At 41.0% G+C, this 12,100-nt stretch overlaps 1 protein-coding gene across 3 annotated transcripts in view; it reads left to right on the top strand.

Moving 5' to 3' along the window:
• Nucleotides 1–12,100, top strand: part of TPPP (tubulin polymerization promoting protein) — an 89,429-nt gene that overhangs the window by 44,877 nt on the left and 32,452 nt on the right. For all 3 annotated transcript variants that reach the window (XR_011092575.1, XM_068670655.1, XM_068670654.1), the window contains one exon: nucleotides 8,578–8,731. Coding sequence is in view for 2 of the 3 variants with exons in the window: in XM_068670655.1 (XP_068526756.1) it covers nucleotides 8,578–8,731 (154 nt within the window). In the remaining variant the exon portion in view is untranslated. The remainder of the gene's footprint in view (nucleotides 1–8,577; nucleotides 8,732–12,100) is intronic.

Below are 12,100 nucleotides of genomic sequence, written 5' to 3'. Positions count from 1 at the left end.
TTTCTTTAAAAAACCCTAAGTCTCAAGCCAGTCCTTCACATCTCCTTGGTATGGAAAGAGGTATACATTCAACCAAGCAACAGGTAATCATCAAGATGACTTGTGGTGTCTTGATGTCAACATGATCATTTCAGTATCCAAGTTCTGCCCCTTGATTGGGTAGGAGTCTCTGATGCAGGGTGATACCTCAAGTTTTCTCTTCTCTATTGTTTCTTTTACTACCACCTTTCTTTGGAGGTATTAGATAGCACTGTTCAAAGAACCTAATAGAATTGTATTGCAGTATCTTTCCTTCTCCCCTCACCCCCTTATCCCTTCAGCTATATTTTTGTCAAATTTTTACAAAGTCCCTGCTTGGGGTTAGATATGCACTATTTATATTTTCTCAGGAAACTGTCTTCTCTTCTTGGAAGTTTTCTGCATTCTATGTCTTAAATTTCACAATTTCATTCTTGAATGAAACTTGGCAATATAAATAAATAAATAAATAAATAAATAAATAAATAAATAAATAAATAAATCTTCACAGGATATGCAATTATTCCCATTAGATTGCAGGATTCCAGCAGCCTGGTTAACCTATCTAAGGACCTCACTTTAGTTTGGGATTTTTTTTGGTTGTGACTTGGGGGTCTAAATACTGAACTGTTTAGCCCAAAGAGGGATGAAAGTGAAAATTGTAAACCATAATAAACCATCTTGGAAATGCAAATGTTTCCCTTTAGCAGAGGTTAGTACAAACCTTTGTTACTTCAAGCAAGTTTTGTGTGGTACCTTTTTGCTGTCAACCTATACCACACAAATATCTCTAACCATTGCTATTAATGTACATTATGTTCACAGACTACATCAATAAGACTTTGTGTATTATTACAAGAGGTAAGAAAAGAAATGTCAGTTTTACTAAATGAACAGGAGGAATTAGTGATTTGGGAAATACTACAGTAATGATGATAAAGCTGCTGCTGTTATTGAAGTTATATTTGCAAATTGAAAATTCTATTGATAAATGAAAATTAAGGAGCTTTAGCTGTAGTGAGTTTACAGTGTAGCAGATTGCTACTTAAAAAAAAATCCGTGTGTGTTTTTTTAATGTTAAAAGAAATAAATGTTTTAGAAGAAACATCTCTCTCTCTCACTCTTTCTCTTGCTCTCTCATTATGGTATTGTTTGTTAAACAGCCACACGTTTCTCACTTCAAAATTTATATTATTTTTTGTGTTTAATATAGAGCAGAAACAGACAAAGTTTGAAGTCAGAACTTTACTTGACTCTTACATGGGTGTGAGAGCAGGAGTGGCAAAACAGAAGTTGCCTGAGTAACTGTACTGTGCCAGTAAGTCAAAAACCATGGCAGATAAGCCACTCAGGCATTCTGTTACCAGATCAATCCTTCATTTTTGTCTTCTGAATGTGTGAAAATTTTTTGGAGGAAAGTAAATATAGGGAGTATTCAAAATTGAGGTTGTTTTGATATACAAGAGAGAATGTGGTCAAGTTTTAAGTGACATCTAGGTTGACTGAGACACCCAAGTCCATGGGAATTTAGAGCAAATAAACCTTACAAACAAAATTTATCAGACAAGAGTTTAAGCAAAACCGTTTGTTGGGCTCCAACCTCTAGTTATGTTGCCAGATCGAAACTTTTGGGAAGATCACAACTTCCACTGCAAAACAGTCTTGGTTAGTTTATACGGATGTAATCCCTCCTGGAATGCTAGCAAGAATAGAAGCTTCTCTGACTGTTTTTACATTACCTTTCACCTCGTCAATCTAAAAAAATTGAAAAGAAATGTGACCATTGGAACAGGATGATTTTGGGTAACTCAGAGATTAAGACGGAAAACGATTACATTGGAGGCTATGCTGTGTTAACACAACTGTGTTAACAGTGCTATGGAGAAAAAGATTTCTAATATTGTTCAAGAATGTTGTGTATACATTATGTGGAGTGTATTTGTCTATTTTTTTTAGCTAAATTTATAGAAAATTGTTAGTCCAAATAGTATACAAGTCCAAATAATATAGAAGTACTCATTTGCAGCATTAAGTTTTCACATTGCACTGTTCTAATCTTGTGATCACAAGACAATGTTAATGGTACTACTTGCAAATGAATACTTTATTACTTGCTATTACAATTTGCTTTAGGCTAGAACTTGTTCTTTTATACTTTTTATATTCATTATGCTGATGTTCAGGTACAGAACTGATGATGCTTTCACATATGTGAACCTGGGTTCCAAAGAGCAAACTGAGGAATGAAAGCTTGAGTTCAGAATCTTCCCGCTTTGTAGTGGTCACATGTGAAGTGACCCATCAAGGAAGGAGAAGTGATGGGAAGCTTCCAAATATTTTTCTGAGTATCATCAATCTGTTCCCAAAGGTAGAGATAGATAGAAGCAAAATTTCATGTGTACCACTTCAGTTTCTTCCACTGAGGATGATGCATTTGAGTAATTATGTTTGTTGTGATAAACATGGCTTAAAACAAATGTAAGGCCATATAGTTCCTAAAGGTTTCTTAACCATAAAAGTTATAACAAAGCATGGGGCTTTAAAATATATTATTAATGCTTCTCATACATATTTTTCTCTTTTCATTGAGGTAGCCACCCTTATGACATGTGTCTTAATAAAAGCCTTCTTTTTCCGCATTCCCTCTATTGTTACTGTTTTCCATTCCTCCCACCCCCATTCCTGTTTAATTTCAGGTACTTTTATGCGGGATATAGCTCAAAAAATCATGTAATGGCAATCGTACTTTTAGTTTTACTCTAATTACCATTTTTGCTGGTGAAGAATAGCTGCCATGGTGCACATTTCTTTTTCTCTTGTGTCTACCAGCAATACAGCATTGCTTACATATGTATCAAATTTGTGTTTATACCTTAAATTGGAGGGAGAAAAACTCATCCCCTTTCCCCACATTGTTGTGACAAGGAAAAGAACAAATGTGAGAGGCAGGAATAGCCATGTCTCATGTGGGGAGGGCGGAGGTGGGAAAGATAATCACAGAATCACAGAATTGTCTAGGTTGGAAGAGACCTCAAGATCATCAAGTCCAGCCTCTGACCTAACACTAACAAGTCCTCCACTAAACCATATACCGAAGTTCAACATCTAAACGTCTTTTAAAGACCTCCAGGGATGGTGACTCAACCACTTCCCTTGGCAGCCTATTCCAATGCCTCACAACCCTTTCAGCAAAGAAGTTCTTCCTAATATCCAACCTAATACACCCCTGGCCCAACTTCAGCCCATTCCCCTTTGTCCTATCACCAGGCACATGGGAGAATAGACCAATTCCCACATCACTACAGCCTCCCTTAATGTACCTATAGAGAGCTCCAGATGAGCTTTGGCCTTTCTAATTTTGTCTCTGCACAGCATCACAACATCCTTATAGTCCTCCTGAGTGGCCCACCCTCTTTTCCAAAGATCATAAACCCTCTTTTTTTCTCCTAAGCTCAAGCTCAATTCTCTGTTCAGCCAGGCCGGTCTTCTTCCACGCTGGCTTGTCTTTGGGCACATGGGGACAGACCGCTCCTGTGCCATTAAGATTTCCTTCTTGAAGAGTCATAGAATCATAGAATCATAGAATATCCTGAGTTGGAAGGGACCCTTAAGGATCATCAAGTCCAACTCTTGACACCGCACAGGTCTACCCAAGTTCAGACCATGTGACTAAGTGCACAGTCCAATCTCTTCTTAAATTCAGACAGGCTCGGTGCAGTGACCACTTCCCTGGGGAGCCTGTTCCAGTGTGCAACCACTCTCTCTGTGAAGAACCCCCTCCTGATGTCAAGCCTAAACTTCCCCTGCCTCAGCTTAACCGCGTTCCCGCGGGTCCTGTCGCTGGTGTTAATGGAGAAAAGGTCTCCTGCCTCTCGACACCCCCTTACGAGGAAGTTGTAGACTGCGATGAGGTCTCCCCTTAGCCTCCTCTTCTCCAGGCTGAACAGGCCCAGTGCCCTCAGCCGTTCCTCGTACGTCTTCCCCTCCAGGCCTTTCACCATCTTCGTAGCCCTCCTCTGGACACTCTCCAACAGTTTCATGTCCTTTTTATACTGTGGTGCCCAGAACTGCACACAGTACTCGAGGTGAGGCCGCACCAGCGCAGAGTAGAGCGGGACAATCACCTCCCTCGACCTACTAGCGATGCCGTGCTTGATGCACCCCAGGACACGGTTGGCCCTCCTGGCTGCCAGGGCACACTGCCGGCTCATATTCAACTTGCTGTCTACCACGACCCCCAGATCCCTCTCTTCTAGGCTGCTCTCCAGCGTCTCATCGCCCAGTCTGTATGTGCAGCCAGGGTTTCCCCGTCCCAGGTGCAGGACCCGGCACTTGCTCTTATTGAACTTCATGCGGTTGGCGATCGCCCAGCTCTCCAACCTATCCAGATCCCTCTGTAAGGCCTTTCCACCCTCAACAGAGTCCACAACTCCTCCAAGTTTGGTGTCATCTGCAAACTTGCTCAAAATACCTTCTATTCCTACATCCAGATCGTTTATAAAAATATTGAAAAGTACCGGCCCTAAAATGGAGCCTTGAGGGACCCCACTGGTGACCGCCCGCCAGCCTGACGCAGCCCCATTTACCATAACCCTTTGGGCCCTGCCCGTTAGCCAATTGCTCACCCATCGTATGATGTTTTTATTTAGCTGTATGGTGGACATTTTGTCCAGTAGGATCCTATGGGAAACCGTGTCAAAAGCCTTGCTGAAGTCCAAAAAAATCACATCAGCTGGTTTCCCTTGGTCCACCATACAGGTGATCTTATCATAAAAGGAAATCAGGTTAGTTAGGCAGGACCTACCCTTCACAAACCCATGCTGGCTGGGACCAATGACTGCTTTGTCCCCCAGGTGCGCCTCAATAAGTTCGAGAACCATCTTCTCCATGATTTTACCAGGCACTGACGTGAGACTGACAGGCCTGTAATTGCTAGGGTCTTCTTTCTGACCCTTCTTGAAAATCGGCACAACATTTGCCAGCTTCCAGTCTACCGGGACCTCTCCAGACTCCCAGGATCATTGAAAAATAATTGAGAGAGGTTCCGCGATGACGTCCGCCAGCTCCTTCAGCACCCGGGGATGAATCCCATCTGGACCCATGGACTTGTAGGGATCCAGGTGGAGTAGCAGATCCCGCACACGTTCAGGGTCGGTTGGGAGTTTGTCATCCCCACCGTCCCGGTCCTCCAGCTCAGGGCACCCTGGGTCCCGAAGCCCATCATTGGCATTGAAGACAGAGGCAAAGAAGGCGTTAAGCGTCTCTGCTTTGCCTATGTCATCGTCTGTGAGGAGACCTTCCCTATCAAGGAGTGGCCCTATGCATTCTTTGGTTCTCCTTTTTCCATTCACATATCTAAAAAAACCCTTTTTATTTTCTCTCACAGACACAGCCAGCTTCAACTCTAGGTGTGCTTTAGCCACACGAATTTTCTTCCTACAGACACGAACAGCATCCCTGTATTCTTTCCATGTCACCTGGCCCTCCTTCCAGTAGCGAAACACTCTCTGTTTCCGCCTAATCTCCATAAGAATGTTCCTGGTCAGCCACGCCGGCCTCCTGCCGCGCCTGCCTGACTTGCGATATTTAGGAATTGCCTGATCTTGTGCTTCTAGGAGGCATCGCTTAAAGAATGACCAGCACTGGTGGACATCAAGGCCTTCAAGAGCAGCTTCCCAGGGGACCTTGCTGACTAGTTCCCCGAGCAGCCTGAAGTCCGCCTTCCCCATATCTAGGGATGAGGTTTTAGTGGCACTTTTCCTTCTGTCACCGTAAATTTTGAACTCAACCACTTCATGGTCACTATGACCGAGGCGGCCACCAATCACCACATCTCCCACCAGACCCTCTCTGTTTTCTAGCAACAGGTCTAGGAGGGCACCTTTCCTAGTTGGCTCCGTTAGCACCTGCACCAAGAAGTTATCATCTAGGTGCTTCATGCACCTAGAGTCCCAGCCTTCCCGGACTCCTCTGCCCTTCCAAACTGCCTCCCAAGGGACTCTACCAACCAGTGTCCTGAACAGCTCAAAGTCAGCCCTCCGGAAGTTCAATACAGCAGTTTTACTGGTCCCCTTCCTGGCTTCGCCAAAAATAGAGAACTCTACCATTTTGTGGTCACTCTGCCCAAGACAGATCCCAACCACCACATCTCCCACCAGTCCTTCTCTGTTTGTGAAGAGAAGGTCTAGCGGGGCACCTCCCCTGGTAGGCTCACTAACCAGCTACGTCAGGAAACTATCTTCCACACTCTCCAGAAACCTCCTAGACTGCTTTCTCTGGGCTGTGTTGTGCTTCCAGGATATGTCTGGGAAGTTGAAGGCCCCCCACGAGAACAAGCGCTGATGTTTTTGCAGCTTCTGTCAGCTGCCTGTAGAACTCCTCATCCAAAAATAAATGTCTATATTCTATCTTATAAGTGTAAACGCAAACCCAAATGTTTTAAATGGGTTAATAAAAGAGCTGGTGGTGTGAGGGAGGGACAGAAAAACAAACATGACAACAGTGACAACAATAAAAACAGTACACTTGCATATAATGCTTTTGGTAAGGAGTCATTGTTAACTACAAAAGTTTCTGCTGGAATTGGTAAGGCTTTTCCCATTGTGGTCCTGAATGATGATCCAAGTTAAACTGTAGCAGTCCTGATTGGAGACTACCAGGTAACCACTATGCTTCAGAAAAACCCATTTGAAAGGTCTGTATGTTAGATTTGACTGTGAGTCTATACTGAACAAGGGCCTTATTGTGGTCTTGGGCTGAATCTTTATGATGATTGTCAGTGCAATGTTTTTTTAAATGAGAGGCAAATCAAAATGCAGTCTTGACCTCTTGAGCTAGTTAAAAATCCTTGGACATGTTTTATCAGAAGAGGGATGTTAATCCTACTAATGAGAGTCCTGGACAACTTCCAAGTAGTTAATTGCAGTATGTGTGATGTGTTTTTCTGTTTAATGAAAAGTTGGATTATATTCTTCACTTCCATTGTCACCGTGTTTTTCTACTAGCTAATTCCATAACAAACTCCCACATATGCTTCACCTAAAAGTGACAAGTAGTCACAGACCGCAAAATTTGGTCAAAATAAAAGGTTTATTTTTGGTTAAAATTGGGAGAGCGATGGATGTAAGGATTTCCTTCATGTTGGACCGTGGTGGAGACAGAGTATGCTAGTAATGAACTGGTATGTAGAGGGTTGTGTTTGTGTTGACATTTTGTTGTGAATAACCAATTTCTACTTGTTTTAAAACATTAAGATGCAACTTCATTTCACATTTAGTCAATTGACATAGGATTCACTTCCTAACTGTTGGTGCCTAAAACAGAGAGATCTTGCATCCTCCTTTTGTTAGTGGAGGCACTTTAAAATTTGAGTGTGATTTGACTTCTGAACATGTCTAAGATGAGATCAAAGACAGATAACTTACACTTATCAGTGGCTTTCTGAGGTACCTGAAGTCAAATTCAATTTCTATGTGTAACTTTTTTTTTCTAGTCAGAAGTCTCTGTTGTCTTAATGTCTCTGTGCTTGGATCTATAATTTTTTTTCCTCTGTAAACAACTGTCACTGTCAAAAGGACTGGTCTTTTTTTTTTTTTTTTTCTGATTTGCTAGAGACACTATTTAAATAAGAAGAAATGCTTAGGCTGCAAACAGAACTAATGTAGTAGCATGCTTCTCAGCAAACAACAGGGCTCAAATGTTTGTTTATTTTATTAATTTATTAATTTATTTATTTGTTTTTAGTTTGAGGTTTTCCTAATGGAAACAATCAAAACCATCTTCTATTACTCTGGTGCAACCCTAATTAGTACTATGTTTAATGTCAGAGCATCTTTTTGGAAAGTTTTCTATTGAATTTTAGTTTTAAACTTATGCCCACATTTTAGTGTGTAAATTCCTGTTCTAAAGATCAACAACACTTTAAAGAAAAGGTGTGTTAGCAAAATCTTTACCACTCGAAGTAAACATAAGTAAATACTTTATATTCCCACTTGTTCCCCCTGTGTGTGGGAACATAGGCTTCTCATTAGTGACAACAACAAGAAGTCTTCAGCTCTAAATTTCTGAACTGTCAGTCTGATAGAGGATTTTTTTTTCCAAGTTTTTTTTAGTGCTTTAATAGCTTGCTTTATATAACAGCATTATTATTAATTTACTTGTGAATACTTGAAAAGTGACCTATGAATAGCATGTCATAACCAGTTATTCGAAGAGGAATAAAAAATAACAAAACACCAAGGCTCTTCTACTCCTGTGTTTTATGGATGCAGGCTTTATGGGTGATCAACCACGTGAGACTATATCTTGCACAGACCTGAAGATGTTTTGATAGCAGGACAGTTTCCACTAGTTCCTCTTTATTTCTTAACCTTCATCCAGGAAAGTTTCTTAAGAAATTGATGTTTTAATGGGCTGGGAAATGTTTTCATCGGGTGAATGGCTTTCTTTCCTGTTATGGTTTTCTGTTGTTCACTGTGGCAAACTAAAAACTTTCTGCTATTCTTGGAATGCTTGTTGTGCTCTCTTGCAATTTCTTTCAATTTCTGTGTGTTTTGACAGGGGAAAGTCTTCTAGAACTATTACTTTTGACCAGTTTAAAGAAGCTCTTCAGGAACTCTCCAAGAAACGATTTAAAGACAAGAGTGATGAAGAAGCAGTTCAAGAAATATATAAACTAATTGAAGGAAAAGCCCCAGTTATATCTGGAGTAACGGTATGTTACTGGTTGATTTAAAGGATGGATTGTTCTAGCTGTCTTTTGTTCTATCCCAGTGTTGTTATATTCATCTGCTTCCTTCTACAATCCACAAATCCAAGTAGTATGCTTCCGGGGCTGGAGGCAACAACGGTGCTAAATGAAAGATTATGCAACACCTGAATATTGCACTACTGTGTATGCTTGGGTGGCAGTGTCATTGCTTCTCTTGGGAATTGTAGTACCACCTAGCAGGGTGGTCAGAAAAAATGAACAAGATAGTGTGTGACTGAAATACAGAAATGTTTCTTAAGAGCAGTATACTCAAACAAAAAATAGTGAATTTAGAACTTCATCAAACAGTTCTAAGGTGATGTGTGAAATACCACAAAGACTGAAGTAAAGAAATCTTAAAATCTACTATGTGAATACAAGAAATCTGGAAATAATTATCAAGTAGTCTGATCTTTGGTTTCTGTTTTTTCCAAGTCTGTCAGAACTATAATGTTTGTTTTGTTCTTGGTTTGGTTATTGATTTTGTGTTGTTTTGTTTGTTTTTTTAATGTTGGCAGGGTATTATTAAAGTTTATATATGAAAAAGAAGTTATAATGCCTAGTGTATTTAGGTTTGGTCGTCCTTTTCAAATGGGCAGCTCGGACAAGTTTTTACCATGTAGTTCAGTAGTTACTGGAGCATTCAGCATGAACTTAAATACTCTTGTCAATTTAGTTCCTCTGCTTAAAGTTTGCGGTCTCCCTGAGTTTACTCTGTAGAGCTGTGAATGAAAATCTAATTTCCAGAAAACTAATCTTTCCAGAAATTGGTCTTGTACAAATGAACAGTGGAAAATTCAAGTGGATAAATCTCTTTTGAGTTGTATAGTTTGATAGATTTGTACAAGATTTCATTCTACTGACTCTTGTGCTTTCATTTGAAAGAAGTGGTAGTTTTATTACAGACTTAAAATGATGAGCCTTTCTTTTTGTCCTGTCCATCTGTCCAGGGTTTCTCCCTTGGAATTATGCATATTCTTTTAGGCCTCGCTTCTGATTCCTATATATTTTTGGTATTTCAGCACACAGGTACTGAACTGATCAACAGCTGCTAATGGGGAAAGTCTCCATATGTGTGAAAGGCAGGGTGTTGAGAGCTTTGCAGCTGCACGGAAGTATTGTGTAGGTGCTGCAAATGTATATGAATGTGACTGCAGCACAGGGAGAGTAATAGAGTGGGAATATAAACTCATGGAATCTTTTAGGTTGAAAAAGACCTTCAAGTCCAGCTGTCAAACTGATCTAGTGAATCCTATAACTAAACCATGTCCCTTAGTGCCATGTCTGCATGTCCAGGTGTGTCCATGTCCACAAATACCTCCAGTCCTTACCTGAGCAACCCATTCCAATGCTTGACCACCCTCTCCATGAAGAAATTCTCCCTATTTATTTAAACCTCCCCTGGCACAACTTGAGACCATTTGCTCATGTCCTATCACCTGTCACTTGAGAGAAGGGACCAAACCATCCTCGCAGCAACCTCCTTTTAAGGAGTAGTAGACAGCAATGACATCATGTTTTCTAGTCCCTTCACCAATTTCATTGCTCTTCTCTGCACACTCTTGAGCAACTTAGTAACCCTGTAGGGAGGGGCCCAAAACTGAACTCAGTACTCTAGGTGTGGTCACACCAGTGCCACATAGAAAGGAACAATTGCTTCGCTAGTATAATTGGCCACACTATTTCTGATGGAGGTCAGGATGCCATTGGCCTTCTTGGACACTGTTGCATTAAAGGCTAAAGAAGTTTGGCAGGATCTAAACACCTTGCGTGCCAGCTTGTCCTCAGATATCAGAGGGGCTGAAGGCAGCTGGGCTTAGATTCTGGGTGATGCCCAATTCAGCACTAGAGTCTGGTAACATTCAATATACTGAATTACCAAAATCACAAATGCACAAATAGTGCAATATACCTTCAGTCTAGTAGATTAATGACTGGTGTAGCGTTTTGAAGCAACAGCAATACAGGTTCTTTTAGACTGCTGGTGATAAATACAGTCTGAAAAGCGTGTGCAAATACCAAGAATATGACTAATACAACTAACTACATATAAGTTAATTTATGAAACAACTCTATAGAGAATGTTAGGTTTTCTGGGGAAGCACTCAGTATAACCAAGAGTTCAAATCTCACTCAATAGTTCTCCCTATGGGGGGGACAGAGAGGCTCAGTCTGTCAGCTGATCCCAGAAGTCAGTGATGTCCTCCTGACTTGTCAGCAATGGTGTCTTCCCTAACATTTTTTGTCTCTTGAGCCGTTTTTATACTATTTTCTTATTTTTAGATGGAGCTTGAGTGACTAGTCATACATATATGTATCTTTGTTATGATTGGTATAAAATTTTCTTTTATTTGCTTTAAAGGTATAAGCTCAGAGAAATTCAGAGTGCATACTCAGTGAGGAGTGGTTGCACTTTGGAGATGGGTGGCCCTTGGGATGGAGGTGTGTTTTGGTGTTATAATGAGATTATAACGAGCAAAGTTCACTCAGAGGACATTATTTATTTATTGGTTTGATCCAGGGCTGGCTGTGAAGTCTATCAGTTCTGTAGTTACCAGTTACCTCCCTCTGCGGTGATATCGCAGAGTCTGGCCATGGTGTCTCCACTCCATCCCAACGCTCCATGCTATTTCTCTAAGAGTCAGCTCACCAAGCTCCCCTGGTGTCGTCTAAGGTTGCAGGCTATGTTGCCAAGGGGACTAACATGGAACAGATTCCTTGCATATATGCCACATCTCACCCTGGAAGTTTCTTCAATGCTGAACCTTCTCTTAACGTGGACATACCTTTATTCTCAATAAGCAACTCCATCCACTATGATACTTCAAATCCAGTCATCCTGCCAGTTTTTCAGTAAGTGATCTGGACACCTGTTCAAGCCATGAGCAGCGAGTTTCTCCAGTAGAATACTGTGAGAAACAGTGTCAAATGTTTTACTGCAATACAGGTAGACAACATTTACAGTCTTTCCCTCATTTACTAACTGAGTCATCTTGTCATAGAAGGAGGTGAAGTTAGTCAGGAAGAACTAACCCATCGTAAATCCATGCTGGCTGCATCTGATTAATTGATTTTCCTGTATGTATTGCGTGATGACGTTCAAGCTGATCGATAAGCTTCCCTGGTACTGAGGTCAGACTGACAAGCCCATGGTTCCCTAAATCCTCCTTTCTACTCTTCTTGTAGAGTGGTGTCACATTCACTAACCTCCAGTCAACTGGGACCTCTCTGGTTAGCCAGGACTGATGGCAAATTATTGAAAGTGGCTTGGTGAAAATATTGTGGAAAAATAGCTAATAGCTAATATTGTAGAAAATAGCTAATATTACAGGG

The sequence above is a fragment of the Anas acuta genome, chromosome 2 (assembly GCF_963932015.1).
Source record: "Anas acuta chromosome 2, bAnaAcu1.1, whole genome shotgun sequence".
NCBI classification, from domain to species: domain Eukaryota; kingdom Metazoa; phylum Chordata; class Aves; order Anseriformes; family Anatidae; genus Anas; species Anas acuta.
The sequence above is the reverse complement of the archived record's forward strand: the minus strand, read 5'-3'. Positions and strand labels throughout refer to the sequence as shown.